This window comes from Trachurus japonicus, chromosome 22 (genome assembly GCF_045865225.1).
Source record: "Trachurus japonicus isolate A0001 chromosome 22, Traja_1.0".
NCBI classification, from domain to species: Eukaryota; Metazoa; Chordata; class Actinopteri; order Carangiformes; family Carangidae; genus Trachurus; species Trachurus japonicus.
In genome coordinates, this window is record NC_140928.1 from 1544285 (window position 1) to 1567463 (window position 23179).

Genomic DNA, 23179 nt, shown 5'->3' on the forward strand with positions numbered 1-23179 from the left:
ATGATCAGAGGGTTGGCGGTTCGAATCCCCCCGCTCTGTCCCGGTTGCTGCCGTAGTGTCCTTGGGCAAGACACCTTACCCACCTTGCTCCTGATGGGTCGTGGTTAGCACCATGGCCGCCATCAGTGTGTAAATGCAATGTACTGTAAAGCTGGTGTATTGGTATCGTTCAGGTATAGTAAAGCTTCGGTGTCGACGTCACAGTGACGTTGCCAGACTTACTGGTGGCAGAAAAATACCGGAAGTAAGCAACAAATACACGTCCTGAGCGATCAGCGCTGACGGACAACGACTGCTGAGGAGGAACTATAAAGAACTCAGCTGTGATTTAAACTAGGACCTAAACCGAGTCGAGTAGAGCCGAGCTGTAACTGTGTAGTGGAGAAGCGGCAACACACGCGCGTCCCCTCAGATGGCTGCATCTCCAGGTCACTGGTGTGTGAGTGTGAGAGAAATAAAAGCTCTGACTTGCTTGGGCAGACGTTGTTTGGTGTCACCCGCTGATTTGCACATGTAGGCTACAATATCTAGAACATAAGACGACCCGTCCTTTACAACTTTTTTCGACGGAAAAAATACTCTTATCAGTCAGTGTCAGGGGTGCAAACTTGTCACCTTTCGGCGAAATTCGCCGTTTTGGAACCCAAATTGGTCATTTGTGTGATTCGTGTAAATCCGCAATAAAAAAAAATTGAGAGAGGGGGGGGGGGGGGGGGGGTCCGGCAAGGCGAGGGAGGCCCAGCCGAGCCGAGCCAATGCACCTGTCTCTTTAAGGCGCATGCACCTTCTCTGGATGACAACCATAGAGATGACAACGAGTGGTGGCAGCGCTCCTCTTCTGTCCAGCAATACACACCTGAAGCTTCACTTTTAATACAGACTGACTAACGCGACTTTTTGAGCATGGCGAGTAAAAGAGTCGGAGCTAGAAGATGCGCCAGCAGCGTTGTATAGGTGCTGTATGGGACCGCGTGTGTGTGATGATCGCGATCGCGGCCAATTAGCGATTAGCGCGTTTAGCATTTATTATCGCTGCAGCGCGACCTGAGCAGCAGCAGCAGCAGCAGGAGGAGGAGGAGGAGGTTGACTGACTGTGGCAGGACCTCTGCCTCTGTTTCACTTTATGAATATACAAGACATGATTGATTTTCCCAACGATCAAAGTATACGAAACCGAACTGAAAACCATGACCACAAAACCGTGAACCGAACCGTTTGCTTGAACATCTTTTAAATACATATTGCCGCTTAATATGTTTTATGTAACCTATGGCATTTTTAAGCTTCATGTGTGTTATTGGACAGAAAGAGCAGCGCTGCCTCGGAGCATAGCCTATGTACAGAAAACACATTTACATCAATAAATAAATGTTTCACAATGAACCAATCAGTCTGTATTAAATTGTATTTAGTTTGAAGGCAAGGTTTGCAAGGTTCATCTGATGGACATCAAGGGACAGATTCTCCAAGTTTTGCACAGCTTTTGCTCATGCTAAACCTGCATAGGCTGAAGACCCCCTTCACATATTTCAAAACCAAACACAGAGAGACAGATTGTGCAGGTTTAACAGGAGCAAAAGCTGTGCAAACCTGAGTAAATCTGGACCCTAGTCTCATGCTAAAATTGACTGTAAATTCACCTTTAAAGTTGGTTTTTAAAAAAATTTCCCCGGGGGAGCATGCCCCCGGACTCCCCTAGGGGGTCGGTATCTTGTCACCTTTTTTACCCCTGATGAGTTTGCACCCCTGCAGTGTATAAAATATGTAGATGTTGCGTGCATCGTTTAGGGATTTTTATTAAACATTTACTGTTTCATTCAGTGTAAACGTTAACACGTGTACACGTTCACCCTCTTATTCATTTATTTTGACATTCATTCATTCATTTTTACACACATCGGGTCATGTTTTCTGTTGACAAAGAATCATGACAAATCAGAGAAGGCCTCTGTATGATCCATCTTCCTCTGATTTGATCGCTCTTGATGCCGGCTTTCCACTTTTGACACCAGATCAACTGTCACTTTCTGCCACCAGTGAAGCCCCGCCCACAGCATACGTCATCATTGTTTACAAACATAGAAATGGTCTAATACAGACCATTTACCATTGTCCATAACCCCCCCTCCACCCCCCACAGAGAGCTTTGGGCTGGTGATGAACCAGCTGGTCTCAGATCTGTCTGGACAGGACAACCTGAACCAGCCCTGCTCAGACCTCACCCTGCTGCCCCCCCTCTGTCACCATGACGACCTGCCGCTGGTCGGCCCCGCCCTCTGTCACCATGACGACCTGCCGCTGGCCGGCCCCGCCCTGCACGACACCGACCACCGCTACATCGAGGAGCAGGTGAGTTCTTTCTTTCTTTCTTTCTTAAGTTCTTTCTTAAGCTCTTAAGTTCTTTCTATCTTTTTTCTTTTTCCTTTCTTTCTTTCTTTCTTTCTTTCTTTCTTTCTTTCTTTCTTTCTTTCTTTCTTTCTTTCTATCTTTTTTCTTTTTCCTTTCTTTCTTTCTTTCTTTCTTTCCTTCCTTCTTTCTTTCTTTCTTTCTTAAGTTCTTTCTTTCTTTCTTTCTTTCCTTCTTACCTTCTTTCCTACCATCTTTCTGAGGAGTGAGGAGGAATGGAGCGTTACACTGATGCTGCATTCACCTGCAGTCGGGCAGACGGCCGTCGTCGCTAACAAACCAGATGTCATTTTAGTCACAGAAGTCCAGAGAAAGACGGTAAAACAATACCACGTCGCCATGACAACATGTTGTCACGTGTATTGTTTTGCCTCGTGCTGACGGACCACTTGTTTACATAGAGGCTTGTTTATGCCGTTACGTGCAGCGGCTGTCGTCCGTCTGCCGTCTGCCCAATTTCACGTGAATGCAGCATGAAAAATACGACTGAGTTGCTTGCGATCTACAACTAGATGGGAGGAATTCCTACACAATGTCCCTTTAAGTTTTTACGTTCTTTCTCTCTTTTCCTTTCTTTCTTTTTTTCACACGTTCTTTCTCTTTCTTCCTTCCTTCTTTCTTTCTTTAACTATTTCTTACATTCTTAAGTTCTTTCTCTCTTTCTTTCTTTCTTTCTTTCTTTCTTTCTTTCTTACATTCTTTCTATTTCCTCTTTCTTTTTTCTTACATTCTATCCTTCTTTCTTACGTCCTTTGTATTTCCTCTCTTTCTTTCTTTCTTTCTTTCTTACGTTCTTTCTATTTCCTCTTTCTTTTTTCTTACATTCTATCCTTCTTTCTTACGTTCTTTGTATTTTCTTTCTTTCTTTCTTTCTTTCTTACGTTCTTTCTATTTCCTCTTTCTTTTTTCTTACATTCTATCCTTCTTTCTTACGTTCTTTGTATTTCCTCTCTTTCTTTCTTTCTTTCTTTTTTTCTTTCTTTCTTTCTTTCTTTCTTTCTATTTCCTCTTTCTTTTTTCTTACATTCTATCCTTCTTTCTTACGTTCTTTGTATTTCCTCTCTTTCTTTCTTTCTTTCTTTTTTTCTTTCTTTCTTTCTTTCTTTCTATTTCCTCTTTCTTTTTTCTTACATTCTATCCTTCTTTCTTACGTTCTTTGTATTTCCGCTCTTTCTTTCTTTCTTACGTTCTTTCTATTTCCTCTTTCTTTTTTCTTACATTCTATCCTTCTTTCTTACGTTCTTTGTATTTCCTCTTTCTTTCTTTTTTCTTTCTTTCTTTCTTTCTTTCTTTCTTTCTTACGTTCTTTCTATTTCCTCTTTCTTTTTTCTTACATTCTATCTTTCTTTCTTACGTTCTTTGTATTTCCTCTCTTTCTTTCTTTCTTTCTTACGTTCTTTCTATTTCCTCTTTCTTTTTTCTTACATTCTATCCTTCTTTCTTACGTTCTTTGTATTTCCTCTCTTTCTTTCTTTCTTTCTTTCTTACGTTCTTTCTATTTCCTCTTTCTTTTTTCTTACATTCTATCCTTCTTTCTTACGTTCTTTGTATTTCCTCTCTTTCTTTCTTTCTTTCTTTCTTTCTTACGTTCTTTCTATTTCCTCTTTCTTTTTTCTTACATTCTATCCTTCTTTCTTACGTTCTTTGTATTTCCTCTTTCTTTCTTTTTTCTTTCTTTCTTTCTTTCCTTCTTACGTTCTTTCTATTTCCTCTTTCTTTTTTCTTACATTCTATCCTTCTTTCTTACGTTCTTTGTATTTCCTCTCTTTCTTTCTTTCTTTCTTTCTTACGTTCTTTGTATTTCCTCTTTCTTTTTTCTTACATTCTATCCTTTCTTACGTTCTTTGTATTTCCTCTCTTTCTTTCTTTCTTTGTTTCTTACGTTCTTTCTATTTCCTCTTTCTTTTTTCTTACATTCTATCCTTCTTTCTTACGTTCTTTGTATTTCCTCTCTTTCTTTCTTTCTTTCTTTCTTACGTTCTTTCTATTTCCTCTTTCTTTTTTCTTACATTCTATCCTTCTTTCTTACGTTCTTTGTATTTCCTCTCTTTCTTTCTTTCTTTCTTTTTTTCTTTCTTTCTTTCTTTCTTTCTATTTCCTCTTTCTTTTTTCTTACATTCTATCCTTCTTTCTTACGTTCTTTGTATTTCCTCTCTTTCTTTCTTTCTTTCTTTTTTTCTTTCTTTCTTTCTTTCTTTCTATTTCCTCTTTCTTTTTTCTTACATTCTATCCTTCTTTCTTACGTTCTTTGTATTTCCGCTCTTTCTTTCTTTCTTACGTTCTTTCTATTTCCTCTTTCTTTTTTCTTACATTCTATCCTTCTTTCTTACGTTCTTTGTATTTCCTCTTTCTTTCTTTTTTCTTTCTTTCTTTCTTTCTTTCTTTCTTACGTTCTTTCTATTTCCTCTTTCTTTTTTCTTACATTCTATCTTTCTTTCTTACGTTCTTTGTATTTCCTCTCTTTCTTTCTTTCTTTCTTACGTTCTTTCTATTTCCTCTTTCTTTTTTCTTACATTCTATCCTTCTTTCTTACGTTCTTTGTATTTCCTCTCTTTCTTTCTTTCTTTCTTTCTTACGTTCTTTCTATTTCCTCTTTCTTTTTTCTTACATTCTATCCTTCTTTCTTACGTTCTTTGTATTTCCTCTCTTTCTTTCTTTCTTTCTTACGTTCTTTCTATTTCCTCTTTCTTTTTTCTTACATTCTATCCTTCTTTCTTACGTTCTTTGTATTTCCTCTTTCTTTCTTTTTTCTTTCTTTCTTTCTTTCCTTCTTACGTTCTTTCTATTTCCTCTTTCTTTTTTCTTACATTCTATCCTTCTTTCTTACGTTCTTTGTATTTCCTCTCTTTCTTTCTTTCTTTCTTACGTTCTTTGTATTTCCTCTTTCTTTTTTCTTACATTCTATCCTTTCTTACGTTCTTTGTATTTCCTCTCTTTCTTTCTTTCTTTGTTTCTTACGTTCTTTCTATTTCCTCTTTCTTTTTTCTTACATTCTATCCTTCTTTCTTACGTTCTTTGTATTTCCTCTCTTTCTTTCTTTCTTTCTTTCTTACGTTCTTTCTATTTCCTCTTTCTTTTTTCTTACATTCTATCCTTCTTTCTTACGTTCTTTGTATTTCTTTCTTTCTTTCTTTCTTTCTTTCTTTCCTTGTGTGTGTGTATCACCCCAGATGTGTGTGACTACAGTGTGTTGTTGTGTGTGTGTGTGTGTGTGTGTGTGTGCCTCAGCTCCAGGGCAGCAGTGTGGGGGGGGGCAGCCTGGACCACGACCCCTTCAGTCTGTGTGGGCGGAGCCACAACGTCCCCGCCCCCCTCCCTCCCCCCGTCGCCCTGACGACCGCCGCCACGCGTCTGTTTGGATCGCTGTTCCCCCACGTCATCTCAGCGCAGAGGTAACACACACACACACCGGCCCTTCAAAATAAAAGACCCACACACACACCTGCCCTTCAAAATAAAAGACACACACACACTGGCCCTTCAAAATAAAACACACACACACACCGGCCCTTCAAAATAAAACACACACACACACACATACACACACACACACACACCGGCCCTTCAAAATAAAACACACACACACACACACCGGCCCTTCAAAATAAAAGACACACACACCGGCCCTTCAAAATAAAACACACACACACACACACCTGCCCTTCAAAATAAAAGACACACACACACCTGCCCTTCAAAATAAAAGACACACACACACACACCTGCCCTTCAAAATAAAAGACACACACACACCTGCCCTTCAAAATAAAAGACACACACACATACCGGCCCTTCAAAGTAAAAGACCCACACATACACACACACCGGCCCTTCAAAATAAAAGACACACACATACACCGGCCCTTCAAAATAAAACACACACACACACACGCACACACCGGCCCTTCAAAATAAAAGACACACACACATCTGCCCTTCAAAATAAAAGACACACACACATCTGCCCTTCAAAATAAAAGACACACACACACACACACACCGGCCCTTCAAAATAAAACACACACACACACACACACACACACACACACACACACACCTGCCCTTCAAAATAAAAGACACACACACACCTGCCCTTCAAAATAAAAGACACACACACATACCGGCCCTTCAAAGTAAAAGACCCACACATACACATACACCGGCCCTTCAAAATAAAAGACGCACACATACACCGGCCCTTCAAAATAAAAGACGCACACATACACCTGCCCTTCAAAATAAAAGACACACACATACACCGGCCCTTCAAAATAAAAGACGCACACATACACCTGCCCTTCAAAATAAAAGACACACACGTCTGGTTCCTTAGTAACAGGCGACGTTTTGTTCATTCACCTGTCGAGAGGCGTTCACTGACACCTCGTTAAATCTCACTACATGTTAATAATCACGATTTATGACAATAAACTGAGTCTCTCGTTGGTTTGTGGACAAAACAAGACATTAGAGGACGTCGTCTGGTGGTTTGGGAAACACTGATTGATGTTTTTCAACATTATTTAACATTTTATTGACCAAACAACTAATCTATTAATCGTTTGCATTATGCGATAATGACAATAATCGTTAGTTGCAGCTCTAGTTAAATATAATATTTAATGTGATATGAGTAGTATTATGTGATATCAGTGTGTTTTGTGTCTCAGGGTGAAGATACTGGAGCAGTTTGTGGAGACCGTGAACCAGCTGAAGGGTCAAAGACAACAGAGCGTCCAGACGCACGTCTGTGCTGCCGTCTGCAGTCTGCTACAGGTACTGCACCTGTCCACTGTCTGTGGACAAGGTCTTCTTTCTTTCTCTCTTTCTTTCTTTCTTTCTTTCTTTATCTTTTTCTTTCTTTCTTTCTTACTTTCTTACTTACTTTTTTACTTTCTTTTTCGCTTTCTTTATCTTTCTTTTTCTTTCTTTCTTACTTTATCTCTTTCTTTCTTTCTCACATTATTTCTTTCTTTCTTTCTTTTTTACTTTCTTTATCTCTTTCTTTCTTTCGTTATTTCTCTCTTTCTTTCTTTATCTTTTTCTTTCTTTCTTTCTTACTTACTTTTTTACTTTATCGCTTTCTTCATCTTTCTTTTTCTTTCTTTCTTTCTTTCTTTCTTACTTTATTTCTTTCTTTCTTTCTCACATTATTTCTTTCTTTCTTTACCTTTTCCTTCTTTCTTTCTTTCTTTCTTTCTTTCTTTCTTTCTTACTTTTTTACTTTATCGCTTTCTTTATCTTTCTTTCTTTGTTTCTTTATCTTTCTTTCTTTCTTACTTTATCTCTTTCTTTCTTTCTCACATTATTTCTTTCTGTCTTTCTTTCTTTCTTTATCCCTTTCTTTCTTACGTTATTTCTCTCTTTCTTTCTTTATCTTTTTCTTTCTTTCTTTCTTTCTTTCTTACTTACTTTTTTACTTTCTTTATCGCTTTCTTTATCTTTCTTTCTTTCTTTCTTTCTTTATCTTTTTCTTTCTTTCTTTCTTTCTTACTTTCTTTCTTTCTTTCTCACATTATTTATTTCTTTCTTACTTTCTTTATCCCTTTCTTTCTACGTTATTTCTCTCTTAAAGTAAAAAAGACAGAAAGAAAGAAAAAAAGATAAAGAAATGATCTTTTTTTCTTTCTTTCTGTCTTTTTTACTTTCTTTCTTTCTTTCTTTCTTTCTTTCTTTCTTTCTTTCTTTCTTTCTTTCCCCCGTTATCTATTTCAGTATCTGGATAATTGTATTGTGTTTTTTTTTTTTTTTTTTTCATGTTATTTTTAACTATATTTGTAATAGTGTGAGCTGGACCCAAGAAGAAAAACTACTGCTCATATAATGAAGTAATGGCTGACGGGGATCCGAACTTTTCCAGATAAACTGTGTTTTTGAAACAAAATGTGTAAATAACGTATCTGTGTAACTGTGTATTATTATTTAGTGGCGGGACTTCCTGAGTCATGTAACGGAGTATTTCATTTTCGGTAACGGCATTGTAACGAGGGAAACAGTAACTTTTAAAATTACTAGTTCTTTTCTAACGCCGTCATTCCCCTGTCTGTTTCCTCTGTGTGACTCAGTCCCTGGGCGGCGTGCGCGGCGTCCTGGGCCCGGAGGAGCTGCGTGCTCCGGCGCTGTCGCTCCTGTCGGGGGCGCTAGAGAGCACCAGTCCTCTGCTGCGCTGCCTGGCGGCCGAAGGCCTCGCCCGGCTCGTCCAGGTGGTCGCCGACCCCGGATTCACCGTCTCAGTGTCGCTGCTCTGCTTCGACAGGTGAGTGTTCACCTGCACTCATCAGGCAATTCTTTTTTCTTTTTTCTTTCTTTCTTTCTTTCTTTTCTTTTTTTAAAAATTTAACCCATTTTTCTAGAATTTTTAAACTTTTTTTTTTTAAATTTAACCCAATTTTCTAGAATTTTTAAACTTTTTTTTTTTAAATTTAACCCATTTTTCTAGAATTTTTAAACTTTTCTTAAAATTTTTTTACCCATTTTTCTAAATTTTTAAACTTTTTTTTTTTAAATTCAACCCATTTTTCTAGAATTTTGAAACTTTTTTTTTTAATTTAACCCATTTTTCTAGAATTTTGAAACTTTTTTTTTTAGAAATTGTTATTATTTTAATTTTTTGTTTTAGAAATTTAACAACTTTTTCTCAAATTTTGAAAATTTTTTTTTTTTTTTTTTTTGAGAAATGTAACCACTTTTTCTAGATTATTATTATTTTATTTTTTTTTAGGATTTTTAACCACTTTTTTCTAGAAATGTTTAAACGTTTTTGGAGAAATTGTACCACTTTTTTCCCAGAAATTTCTCTCCAATATTTCCAAAAATTCACACCATTGGTCCTAATTTGAACATAAATTGACTGTGTATTGTGTGTATTTATGGGTTTAATTAAACCAGAGTCTGTCTGTGTGTGTGTGTGTGTGTGTGTGTGTGTGTGTGTGTGTGTGTGATTGTGTGATTGTGTGTGTGTGTGTGTGTGTGTGTGTGCGCAGGCTGAAGACGTGTCGGGACGCGGCGTCTCGTAGCGGCTACGCTCTGGCTCTCGGAGCTCTGTATCGGTATTCTGGGGGAATCGGATCGCCGCAGCACCTGTCCACCTGCCTGGGCGTCCTGTTCACCCTGAGCCAGGACAGCACCTCACCTGAGGTCCAGGTACGACACACACAGAAAAAATCAATTCACATAAGTATATATCGATTTTTAAATCAATTTTGTTTTTCAAAAATTGATTTTTTTTAATATATACTGTATATATTGTGCAATGTGCATTTGTTCGCCTTTTTTACATCCAGAGAGTCCAGGTTTTGTAAAAGGGTTTAAGTTCACTTTATAATGGAGTATGTTAATTTATAGGCTCCTACAGTGTTTGTGTGCAGATAAATGTTAAAACGTAGCAGTTTACCTCAGTCTACATCTCATTTTGTCAGAAAGGTTTCAGAAGCCTGTTTTTTTCTATACTCTTTATTTATTTTTGCCTCTTTTATGCAGTCCAGGCTTTTGCTTAGTTTTTTCATAAGTTTAAAGGTCCAGTGTGTAATAATTAAAAAGGTTTATGTTTAAAGGGACAACCAGGAGTTTGTATTTGGTTCTAAAAGAGTCTCATATTAACTCATTGAGTGCCAACCACGTAATTTCTCGTTTTTCGTTCCCATGCGTTGAGTGCCAAAAACGAAATTTTTCGTTTTTTGCTTTTTTTTTTAATTATGAAAATAGACACTTTAATACACATTATATGTAAATTTGGGGACTCTACGACGAGGAGAACTGAAATAGATGACGATCAAAGTCACATGACAGCTCATGATCTGGAAGTTTTTATCATAACTCAGCTTCTGCAAACGGAGTTCTGCATGCAGATGCAGCGCAGCTGCTCCGCTGCTGCTCCGCTCTCACCCGCGAGGCTGCAGCAGCTGGGAGCTGAACCAGGAAGCTCTCAGCCCACTGTCCCGCCCGGTCTTCATCTGGAGCAACACCGTGTCCTCCCCAAAGTCCTCCCGCGGTAAAATCTGATGGTCTCTGGACCAAAGCAGACCGGCACCACCGACCCGTACCACAGACGGACCGCGACCACCGGCGGGACCGGTGTTCGCGAGCCGCTGTGGCCGACAGAGCCTCACGTTCCGCGGCGAGAGGCTGTGACACGGCACGGTGCGTCTGTGTTATTGCTGTTTAGTGGCGCCCCCCCCCGCCCCCGATGGTGGTTTTGTGAATAGAACAACAATTGTTGTGTATATTTATCTTATACGAGCCCTTTGATCCAGAAATGCGAGTGTCTGAAGAGCGACAGGCACAAACAGCGCAGCTTTCATAAAAGACGCTCTATCTCCTTTTCTAGAAAAAAAGGAGGGATTTTGGTGAAACCCAGCCATGTTTAGCTTGACTTTTCTCAGGAACGGAGGCACGTAGAAACAAACGGTTTGTGGCCATTTGAAGGATAAAGTTAAACCTTTCAAATGAGCTACAGTATGTGTTGGTGGCAATAATATAGAATACACTATGGCTCTAAAATAAAAAGTCAAATATGGTCTAATTTGCCGGTACACTTGACTAAAACTTTGGAAAGGAGCGCGGCACTCAATGAGTTAATAAACGATAAATATATCGTTTTGTCTCTATGGTTATTGTCATATTATTATTTAGTGGTCGACTCGCCCAGCATTTCCTACTTTCGGTTTCCCGGAAAATCTAAATCTACTACCCATGAATATATTTGTATCAGTGTATAATCACTATAAAATAAAATCCGTTTGGCTTTCGTAGCCTTATAATTATTCTTTTATATCTACATATAACAAGCGTCTTTCTTTAGAGAGTTTCACGTAATCGGAGGCCACCGTCACTTTGCCCATGGTAGGGGGAAGCGCTGCAAACTATAATCTGAACGCTGGATGTCACGGTTTTACCTCCATTTTACAGACTGGACCTTTAACTATTGTGTTTTATCCATAGACTGTAAAAAGAATGGCCGTAGCATCCGTGACGTCCCCCATTGGTTTTGGGGAGTCGTTTTTGTGACTCCAAAATGGCGGCCTGAACAGCGCCATGTTGGATTGGCCGGCCGAGAACCCGCCCACTGGCCTCGAAGCAGCTGTCCACGGAGCTGCTCGGACCTGTCACTCAACGTTTCCGCACCCTAATTGGCCAGAATTTTAACCTAATAACAGTAAAACGGTAGAGTTAACCCCCTCAGAGTGTGTGCGGGGGTAGAAACTATCGGTTGAGACCAGAAAACGTTCTGACACCAGGCTTTTAACATGTTTATTGAGGATGTAAAGTGGGTGATTTTAACATGGGGGTCTATGGAGAATGCTGCTTTCTGACACCAGCCCCCAGAGGAAGAAGAGGGGATTGCAGCTTGTTGAACAAGGAAGTGACTTCACTTCTCAGACCCACAACTGCCCCCTTGGTTTTATCTGCAAATCTTTAAACTGTTTATTTCAGTATCTGGATCATTGTGGTTTTCCTTCTCCTCCTCCTCCTCCTCCTCCTCCTCCTCCTCCTCCTCCTCCTCCTCCTCCTCCTCCTCCTCCTCCTCCTCCTCCTCTCCTCCTCCTCCTCCTCCTCCTCCTCCTCCTCCTCCTCCTCCTCCTCCTCCTGCTCCTCCTCTAGTCCTGGTCTCTCCACAGTCTGTCCCTGGTGGTCGACTTGTCCGGCGGTCTGTTCCGTGTCCACGCCGAGCCGTCCTTCACGCTGGCGCTGCGCCTCCTGCTGTCGGCTCCTCCCACTCACCCAGAGGTTCACTACAGTCTGGGCCGCTGCCTGCACGCGCTCGTCACCTGCCTCGGCCCCGACCTGCAGGGTAACCACACACACACACACACACACAGAGGAGATCGTTGTTTATCAGGATTCCCACTTGTCCTGGAATACCTGCCACAGCAAAAACTCAAAATCTTTCCAAGAATATTTGTCTTATTTCTTGTCAAAATGTCTAATTTCTAGTCAAAACTAATCTCTTTCCACTTAAAATAAGACTCGTCACCTAAAAATTAACTTGTTTTTAGATCATTTTCACTTGTTTCAAACTAATTTTCACTTGAAATAAGTAGAAAAATCTGCCAGTGAAAGCAAGTTTTTTTGTGCTTGTAATAAGAAAGAAAAACTTGCTCCACTATCAGATTTTTCTACTTATTTCAAGTGAAAATCTGCTTGAAAGAAGTAAAAAGTGTCTAAAAACAAGCTGCTTTTTATGTGATTTTACGTATAATGAGATTTGTTTTGACTAGAAATGAGACAAATATTCTTATATTTTGAGTTTTTGCAGTGAACAGGTTAATAACCAAAAAGAAACAGCTGGTAAGTAGTTCAACAGGTTAATAAACAGTCAGTAAACCAGGCAGTAAAAGAAGAAAAAGAAACAACTGGTTAGTAATCCTATCAGTAAAAGATGTGCTTGTAATAAGAAAGAAAAACTTGCTCCACTATCAGATTTTTCTACTTATTTCAAGTGAAAATCTGCTTGAAAGAAGTAAAAAGTGTCTAAAAACAAGCTACTTTTTAATGTGAGGAGTCTGATTTTAGGTAGAATGAGATTTGTTTTGACTGGAAATGACATTATGCCTAGAAATAGGCCAAATATTCTTGGTAAGATTTTGAATTTTTTGCAGTGTGGGAAAACCTGGAAAATGGTTGACCAATTTGGTAACACTTTACTTGAATAGGTATTCATCAGATTGACATAACATAACATAACTTTAAACTCTCATAGCAGACCTAATTGTCAAACTTTAACAATTATGTCAAGTTCTCATAACAAAAACATCTCAAACAATGTCAACTTTGCATCAAAAGTGACATAACTTACCGAATGACACTTAACCACAGCTGTCAGAAGTATTCATTGATGTTTATGACAGCTGTTATGTCAATCTGATGAATACCTATTCAAGTAAAGTGTTACCAAATTGGTCAACCATTTTCCAGGTTTTCCCACACTGCAAAAACTCTAAATCTTACCAAGAATATTTGGCCTATTTCTAGGCATAATGTCATTTCTAGTCAAAACAAATCTCATTCTACCTAAAATAAGACTCATCACATTAAAAAGCAGCTTGTTTTTAGACACTTTTTACTAATTTCAAGCAGATTTTCACTTGAAATAAGTAGAAAAATCTGATAGTGGAGCAAGTTTTTCTTTCTTATTACAAGCACAAAAAACTTGCTTTCACTGGCAGATTTTTCTACTTATTTCAAGTGAAAATTAGTTTGAAACAAGTAAAAGTCTCTAAAAACAAGTTAATTTTTAGGTGATGAGTCTTATTTTAAGTGGAAAGAGGTTAGTTTTGACTAGAAATGAAACATTTTGACAAGAAATAAGACAAATATTCTTGGAAAGATTTTGTGTTTTTGCAGTGCAGGTATTCCAGGACAAGTGGGAATCCTGATAAACAATGATCTCCTCTGTGTGTGTGTGTCTGTTATGTCATGATTATGACAGTTTTATGTCAATCTTATGAATACCTATTCAAGTAAAGTGTTACCAAAAAAAAAGTAATGTAATGTACAAAATAAGGTACAACTGTTGAAAAGAACATGAACGGGACAGAGGATGTTTAATAACACGTCTGTCAGACTGGAGCTGCTGAAAAAATCCTGCAAAATGAAAACAAAGAAAAGAGTGGGAACCCTGGTTTATGCACTACAGGAATCTGACTGTGTGTGTGTGTGTGTGTGTGTGTGTGTGTGTGTTGCTAGGCGACGGGGCGGCGGTGTCCGGGCTGCGCTCCAGCTGCCTGGTGGGATGCGGCGTGATGCAGATCAGTCCCGACTGTCTGGTCCAGGCCAGAGCCATTTCCTGTCTGCAGCAGCTGCACATGTTCTCACCGCCACACGTCAACCTGGCCACGCTGGTGCCCGCGCTGTGTGTGAGTACAACACACACACTGCTGCGTTCACAACAACTCGGAATTTCGACATCATTGCGTTCACGCTGCAGGAACTCGGAAGAGAAAAAACATGGACACCCGAAGGAAGTTTGGCGTATTGTGGCTCATCGCTGAATACGAAAAATATATGCAGCAGTCGTTAGAGGAGACGTTATAGCCTTGGTAACCGTTAAACGTTATTTCCGTCACATACAAGGACCACAATTTCACACAATACAACAATCACAGCTTAAAGCAGAAGTAAGGTGAATGTTTGTGTTAATATAAGTCTTAAAGCAGATAACAGTGGCACGGCCGTTTCGGCTAATGCTGTGTTCAAGGCAGGCTTTTGAAACCGTAAGTTACAGCTTCAAGTCACAACTACGACTTGGTAGCGTTCCAGGTAACCCGTAGCTCGTGTTTTTACCGTCCTGTTGTCTGTGAAAGTTCCCTATAACGGCCACTCGTAACTTCCGACCCGTGAACTCGTACCAGATCGAACCGGTATGACTTCACAGGAAGGAAAAACACAAAGTACGAGTTTCCTTGAACGCACCATGAGTTAGCAGCCCCCGCCCTTGTCAGGCATCAATTGGTCCTCGTGCTACGTCACCACATTCACGCGCATCCCTTGGCTGCACACACAGCCCTTCATGCCGTTCTGTCCCCTCATTGGATAACACTTGTATCCCACAAGGAAAATTTTCTCCTCGGGTTACAGCAGAGCAGAGTGACGGAGAGACTCGTGTTTAGGCTGAAATACTTCATGTAAGTGATTGCTGACGGAAAATAGGACTATTTAGGACTTATATTAACAAAAACATTCCACTGATATCTGCTTTAAATAGTTATATCTTCCGACAGCAATCACTTCTATAGACCTTTTCAGAGAGTATAAACAAAGTCAGGTGTGGCTCATTAGAAAACGCTCTGGTACACTAAATGGAATGGAGCCTTAATTAGTATCCTTGGTAACACCTGTATTTGTTTATACTCTCTGAAACGGTCTATAGAGTGTTTGGTCTGAAACACGGGTCTGTCAGTCACTCTGCTCTGCTCTGAGCCCAGGAGAAAACATTCCTTGTATCCTACAACCTTTATCCAATGAGGAGAGAGAACGGCATAAAGGGGCAGTCCTCTCTGTGTGTGCAGCCAAGGGATGCGCCTGAATGTGGTGACGTAGGGACGAGGACCAATAGATCCATGACGAGGGCGGGGGCTGCTAACTCCATCTGCTGACAGGAAGTTAGACTAAACCACCGGATCGTTTACTTCTGCTTTAATATAAATGCATTTCATATAGGCTACTGCAATAATAAAAAAAAAAAGCATTAAAACCTCAAGAAATAACTTTAAATTTCTAAATTCTAACCGTTTAAGACGACTGCCATGTTTTGATGTTGTCGGATTTCTGAAATGATACCCGAGTTTCCGATCTGTAATTTCCGAGTTCGACACCGTTCAGTTCGTTTTTGACAACTCAGAACTCGTTTTCTGACTTCCGAGTTGTCTTGAACGCATCAACAACACACCTGACCAGTGATGGGAATAACAGCGTTTAAAATAACAGCGCTACTTTTTTCAGTAACAGGTAAAAAAGTTCCTGTTTCTCCCGCTACAACGCCGTCATGACAATAAAACGCTCCGTTACTTGACTCAAGAAGTCCCATCAGAAAATAATAAAAAACACACCTGTTAAAGTGCTGTTATACTTTATATTTACATTAGTTTCAGTTCATCAACTGGTCGATAGTGACACGATGACATCACACAGAGGGGGTTACTGTGTGTGTGTTTTGACCCTGTCCTGTGTCTTACAGGAGATCTTGTTGGACGACTCCATGTTGGTAGGTCCTCGTCCTCTGAAGCTGCTGCTCGTTGCTTCTTCTTCTTTTTCTTCCGTCGCTCTGGAGGAAAAAAAAACCAAAACACTAACTTTTCATTTTCCTCTGAATGTTTTTATTTTAGTTTCCAGTTTTTAATTTGAAGGTTCTGTAAACAAAACGTCTCACTGTCACCTGAACGCACCACTGTCACCTCACCTGGAAGGAGGGAGGGATTCACTTTTTGTTTAAACTTTATTTAACCCTCCTGTTGTCCTCCTGGGTCAAGGAAGAAAGAAAGGAAGGACGAAGGGAAAGATGGAAGGAAAGAAGGAAGGGAAAAGGAAGGAAAGATAGAAGGAGGGAGGGAACAGATTGGGTCAATTGGCTTAAAAGAGGAAGGAAGAAGAAGTAAGGAAGGAAGGAAGGAAGGAAATAATGAAGGGAAAAAGGATTGTGGGAAGAAGGACGGGGAAAAGGAAGGGAAAAATGATGGAGGGAGGGAGCAGATTCTTTCAAGGAAGGAAGAAGAAGGAAGGAAGAACGGAAAGAAGGAAGGGAAAAGGGAAGGAAAGAAAGATGGAGGGAGAGGGAATAGATCAGGTCAATTGGATCAAAAGTGGAAGGAAGAAAGAACAAAAGGAAGGAAGGAAGGGAAAAAGGAAGGAAAGAAGGAAGGATGGAGGAAGGGAACAGATTGGGTCAATTTGACCCAGAAGGACAAGAGGGTTAAATATTCAATTTACAAATTATGTCAAACACTAACATATAACATAATATAATATAATAATAATATAATAATAGGCTACATGAGAGCTGTTTCACAGATACAAAAACAAAAAGTCAATACATTTACAAAATAGATCTCAGGTAAAATAAAAATTAAATAATAAAAAACAACACATCGTTATGTCAACACATAAATGTATTTAACAATGTCTGTAATCATATATTTCATTAAATGCCAGGGAGTACATCAAATACCTTTTCATAGTTACCTTATATAGAAATAGTCTATTCTTCTTATTTTCACCCAGAGTAAGGATTTATAAAGTGAATTAAATTCAACCACAAAATGAGGAAAGGTTGGTTCAATAAAATGAAAACATGAACTAAATCCTGAAGACACTTGTTCTTCTTATTTTCATAATAACATATGACACCTGTCTGACTCTCTGATGACATCACTCATGAGGGGGCGTGGCTTACAGAACCTTTGAAGGAGCGTTCACGACAACACGTCATCAGTCTCAGCTTCACCTCAGCTTTAACTTCCTGTTTCCTCCCTGCTTGGTTTCTAACAGACAGACACCTGAGCCGTTAACTTTATTAACTCACCGGCACTAACGCACTCTGAGGTGAAGCTGTGACATCATCGACCGCCACAACGTTAACGGTTATTGATTTATCTGTTTGCATGAGTGAGGAGTTTTTAACACTTTGCTGCTGCTGCACTGACTCAGTAACACCGGTGTTTCTGCAGCTGCATGTTTGTGTGTGCTCTGAAAACTACCTGAAGGTTCAACCTGTTCACATCTGATGTTAAAGGGTTAAAGGGCGTCTTGCCTCACTCCCGAGTCCATGACCAGCAGATAGACACCATCCTTTCGACTGTGCGTGCAGTAACCATGGAGATAGAGCCGTATCGCCCGTAATTAGCTTAGCTCAAACGCTGGAAGTGTATGGGTAGTGTTAGCCTGCCTCCACCTAAAGTCACTAATTAGCTTAGCTCAAACACTGGAAGTGTATGGGTAGTGTTAGCCTGCCTCCACCTAAAGTCGCTAATTAGCTTAGCTCAAACACTGGAAGTGTATGGGTAGTGTTAGCCTGCCTCCACCTAAAGTCGCTAATTAGCTTAGCTCAAACGCTGGAAGTGTATGGGTAGTGTTAGCCTGCCTCCTACCCGAGCTGAAATCAGCAGTCAGAAGCTGATTTCATTTTAGCTCTAAACTCTGTAAATATATCACTTTATCCACAGTTCAAACATGTTTAGGTGAGAAAGTAGCCGTTTAGATCAGCAGTGTGTCGTTAATTTGTCTAAATACCAGCTGTTTACAATTTTGTTGGGACGAATTCGGCGAATTTGTGCTTTTACTTTGAAATAGGAAGCTAACCTACCCTCGATGTAGCTAGCTTGAACCAAAATAAAGCGTCTTTGCTTGAACCCTCCGTTTTGACCGATCTGGTCCCATTAGCGGCATTTGACCGCTCAAGGTGAGCTAAGCTAGGCTAACACTACCTATACACTTCCAGTGTTTGAGCTAAGCTAATTAGCGACTTTAGGTGGAGGCAGGCTAACACTACCCATACACTTCCAGTGTTTGAGCTAAGCTAGGCTAACACTACCTATACACTTCCAGTGTTTGAGCTAAGCTAATTAGCAACTTTAGGTGGAGGCAGGCTAACACTACCTATACACTTCCAGTGTTTGAGCTAAGCTAATTAGCGACTTTAGGTAGGAGGCAGGCTCACACTACCTATACACTTCCAGTGTTTGAGCTAAGCTAATTAGCAACTTTAGGTGGAGGCAGGCTAACACTACCTATACACTTCCAGTGTTTGAGCTAAGCTAATTACGGCGATACGGCTCTGTCTCCCTTGTTACTGCACACACAGTCGAAAGGATGGTGTCTATCTGCTGGTCATGGACTAAGGAGTGAGGCAAGACACGAAAAAAAAAAAGTTGGCGTATCCCTTTAAACTGTAATGTGTGTGTGTGTGTGTTGCAGGCCAACCTGTGCAGCTCCTACCTGTGTCTCCGTCGGGCCGTGGTGGCCTGTCTGCGGCAGCTCGTCCAGCGAGAAGCGCTGGAGGTTTCTGAACACGCGGTGACTCTGGTCAAAGAGCTGCCGAGACGAGACAACACACAACTCGGTGAGACACACACACACACACACACACAGACCTGCACATTCACCACGCTATGAGATAATAACACAACGTTACCACACAGAGTTGTTTTAGAGGGAAATACAGAGACTGATGATGAAAAACTGTCCCTGAAGGCAACACACATCAGCGGTTTTGCATGAATTTCCCTCTAAAACAACTCTGTGTGGTAACGTTGTGTTATTATCTCATAGCGTGGTGAATGTGCAGCTCACAACTTGTCCACCAGAGCGTTGTGGAGTTGTTGGATTGTGTATTTGATGAGTTTGATGATGAGGGAAACCAAGAAATATATTTTTATATTTAAAATGAATCATGTCAATCGCAACTGTATAGATTATATATATTTTTTCACAATTCAAATCATCATGTCCAACCCTGTAACTATGTAAATGTACTTTTCCTGTTATCTACTGGTCCTCCGTCTTTATGGACTTTTTATGTTAATTGTTGTATTGTTTTGGGGACTACGGATGTAATTTAACACATGTGCTAAATCCGGTGTATTTACTGTGGGTACTCTAGTACTCACTGTCCATTAATATGCACTGTCCCGACCAAATAAACAAATAAAGTAAAGTAAAGTAAAAGAAGTCGATTAGACGCCAGGATCTAATTTTGAGCATAGCTGGATGAAGTTGTTCTGTCTGTGTGCAGACGTGACGATAAAGGAGGTCGGCCTGGAGGGGGCGCTGTTCACTCTGCTGGACCGGGAGTCGGACCCGGGGCTGAGGAGGGACATCCAGGAGACGCTGGTCCACATGATGGCGTCCAGCGCCACCAGCGGGAAACTGGGACACTGGCTCAAACTCTGCAAGGACGTCCTGTCTGCCACGACCGGTGGGTCCGACAGCCAATCACAGAGCTGATCACACAGCCAATCACTGAGCAGATCACTGAGCCAATCACAGACCAGATCACAGAGCCAATCACAGACCAGATCACAGACCAGATCACAGAGCTGCCTAAACTACAACAATAAGCGTTAAAATTGAAAAATTCCTAACAAATCAAAATGTCGCCCCAATACTTTTTACTTTTATACATTTAAACTCAGTACAAATGATGAAGTCCATCACTCTGCTTTTTTCAAAAACTGTAAAACTTATTAAACCTTCAGTTGACACCAAATTTGCTGCAGAGCATCTTCAGACCGTATTTGAATAATTGAGCCTACAGTGCATGAAAACGTTTGACTGTAAACTAGGGCTGGGCGGTATGACCTAAAATTCATATCACGGTATAAATCAAATCCCTTCACGGTAACGGTATATATTGCGGTATAAATTTAACTGTAAAAATTATAATGGACATGTTTCTGAATTGGTTTTGTAGACCCTTAGCAAAGCTAAATTGTTTTTTTTTTAAAAGCAATAATGTAATTTTTAGAGCATTTATTGTGCAGAAAGCAGATCTCAAAACACAAAACTAAAACCAGCACTTTATGGTGCAAATAGTGCAAACGAACACAAATAACAAAGCCATAAATGGTCAAATAAATAGTTATGTTCCCTTTGTTTGCTGTCACTGTCACTCCACGCATCTTGCAAATTATCTTTTTCTACTCAACATCCAACACACACACACACACACACACACATACACACACACACACACTCAAGAAGAGTGTGTTTCATGGCGAGCGAGATGTGAGATCGTTTTGGAGTCTCTGGTTGCTATGATACGGTACGTCTTCTCCCTACGAGGTTCATAAAGTCGCGGACTTTACTTTCACTTTCGTCGCCCTACTGTAAACATAGACCAGACAATTCCTGCTAAAGACATTTTCAATCTTCCTGAAAAAATGGACAATATTTTGGAGTCATGGTTGGTTAAGTTTGGCAAATATCAGAATTTTATCTCCAAAACTGAATTTTCTAGAACATTTTTAATTCTGCTCTCATGTGAACAACTTCAGTCAATGTAAGAGTGGCATTTTTAAACATCAGATTTTCTCTTATGAAGCAAAACACTTAAAAATGTTAAAAACATTTTACACACATAGATAGAATTGATGTATTATCAGGTTTTTTAAAGTCTTTTTAAAGTCTTGTGGTTGTGTTTGTGTCTGGTCAGACTGCCGGGCGCCGGTGGAGACGCGTCAGGAGGACGAGGACGCCGAGTCGGGCCGAGACGACGACTCGTCGGCCTTCAGAGCGCGGCCCGAGTCGGCCGGCCCGTTCACGGCGCTGCGCTGGGCCACGCGCCGCTTCGCCATGGAGTGTGTGTGTCGCATCGTGGCGCAGTGCGAGAGCGCCGACCCCGCCCACTTCGACATGACGCTGGCTCAGGAGCGACGGCTGCACGAGTCCACGGGTAAGATCGCCACGGCAACCTGGCTCAAACGACACCTTAGAAAAACTTGTATATAACAGAATTCTATTCTATCTGAACTCAGTCCTCTATAACGGTCGTTCTGAAACTGTTTTACATCAATGAACCGTTGGACAAAATGTTGAAGCAAACACCAGAAATACACACATATCTGTTCTGAGACTGAATAACGTTTCTGTTTTAGTCAATGTGCATTCAAATTAGGGCCAATGGTGTGAATTCATGGAAAAATTGTCGAGAAATTTCTAGAAAAAAGTTGTAAAAATTCTCCCCCCAAAAAAAGTTTGAAGAAAGTGATAACAATTTAAAAAAATAAAAAAAAAAAGTTACAAATTTTGTAGAAATAAGTGGTAAAATTAAAAAAATAAGATTAATAATAATAGTAAAAAATAATTTCTCTAAAAAAAAAAAAATTCTAGACAAAACATTTTTAAAAAAAGAAAGAAAAAAAGAAAACATTTTTCTAGAAATAAGTAGTAACATTTCTCAAAAACACAAACAATTCTAGAAAAAAGTGGTAAAATTTAATAGTAAAAAATAATTTCTCTAAAAAAAGAGAAAAATTCTAGACAATCGCCATGAAAAAAAAATGTTTGTATTACAAGTTTTGTCAAATTTTATGTTTAAATATGCAAATGAGGCTATGTCTAATAAATATGCGCTCATTTGCATACATTTTCAGAATAGACATCTGAACAATGGATAAAGCTACTTTATTTTGTTGACATATTTAGAGTCAGAAGTTTTTTTTGTAATTTCCCCATGAGACTTTTAGGTGTCTAATAAGCTCTTTGAGTTTTCGCCTCTTCCAGCGATGTAAATGATCGTTCCTTTTACTTGTGTATTTTTAACTGTGAAAAAAATGAATCTAAATGTAAAACTCTGAAACCTTTGACCTTTGACCTTTGCCCCTGGTCAGACTTCCTGGTGCTGCACCTGGGCGAGCTGGTGCGCATGGCGTTCATGGCGGCGACCGACCACAGCGACCGGCTGCGACTGGCCGGGCTGCAGACGCTGCTCGTCATCATCCGCCGCTTCTCCGCCGTCCCCGAGCCGGAGTTCCCCGGTCACGTGATCCTGGAGCAGTACCAGGCCAACGTACGCTGCTCTCTGATTGGCCGATTGGCTGCTCCCTGATTGGCCGATTGGCTGCTCCCTGATTGGCCGATAGCGTTATCCATCTGTCTGTTCAATACTGTTGGTATTTATTAACTGTTCTTTGACTCTGTGTGTGTGTGTGTGTGTGTGTGTGTGTGTGTGTGTGTGTGTGTGTGTGTGTGTGTGTGTGTGTGTGTGTGTGTAGGTGGGAGCTGCTCTCAGACCGGCCTTCACCGCCGACGCTCCTCCTGACGTCACAGCGAAGGCCTGTCAGGTGATGAGTCACCAATAACAGTCCTGACTGGCAGGGCAGCAGGGTCATTAGAGTTCATTAAAACTAAAACTAAGACTAGCAGTGAAAAAGTTATTTAGTAAACTGAAATAAAAATGAGAACTAAATAAAAACTTGTCAGAATGTCAGATAGTTTAGTTTTCTTAGAGACGCTAAAGTTGCAGGAAGAAAACGCCACAGATGCAACTGAAAGGAAAAATCCCACAAATTTGGAAGTTCATCTTCAGACGTCTGACATAGGCTTTCTCCTAAAACCTGAAAAACTTAAGCCCTATTCGCGCAGGATTAGTTTTACCTGGGGACCTCTGGTAGTTTGTAATAATTGCGGAGGACGTCTGTGATCTTAATCCCGTGCGAATGCGCCATGTCAGTAATTTGTAAAGTAAAAATTCCCTCGCGAATGACCGACTATATTTCACCAAAGACCGACGTCCCATGGTAAAACTAGTCCTCTGCATCTGCATCTCAGTAATTGAGGGACA

At 40.3% G+C, this 23179-nt stretch overlaps 1 protein-coding gene across 3 annotated transcripts in view; it reads left to right on the top strand.

Annotated features, from left to right (window-relative positions):
• heatr5a (HEAT repeat containing 5a) overlaps positions 1 to 23179 on the top strand; it is a 51973-nt gene that overhangs the window by 12825 nt on the left and 15969 nt on the right. For 2 of the 3 annotated variants that reach the window (XM_085767667.1, XM_085767669.1), the window contains 13 exons: positions 2141 to 2349; positions 5635 to 5798; positions 7077 to 7182; positions 8472 to 8662; positions 9390 to 9549; positions 12007 to 12196; positions 14092 to 14261; positions 16082 to 16108; positions 18814 to 18958; positions 19631 to 19813; positions 21050 to 21289; positions 22227 to 22405; positions 22611 to 22679. In XM_085767667.1, the coding sequence (XP_085623793.1) occupies positions 2141 to 2349; positions 5635 to 5798; positions 7077 to 7182; positions 8472 to 8662; positions 9390 to 9549; positions 12007 to 12196; positions 14092 to 14261; positions 16082 to 16108; positions 18814 to 18958; positions 19631 to 19813; positions 21050 to 21289; positions 22227 to 22405; positions 22611 to 22679 (2033 nt within the window). The remainder of the gene's footprint in view (positions 1 to 2140; positions 2350 to 5634; positions 5799 to 7076; positions 7183 to 8471; positions 8663 to 9389; positions 9550 to 12006; positions 12197 to 14091; positions 14262 to 16081; positions 16109 to 18813; positions 18959 to 19630; positions 19814 to 21049; positions 21290 to 22226; positions 22406 to 22610; positions 22680 to 23179) is intronic. The other variant, XM_085767668.1, reaches the window with a different exon arrangement.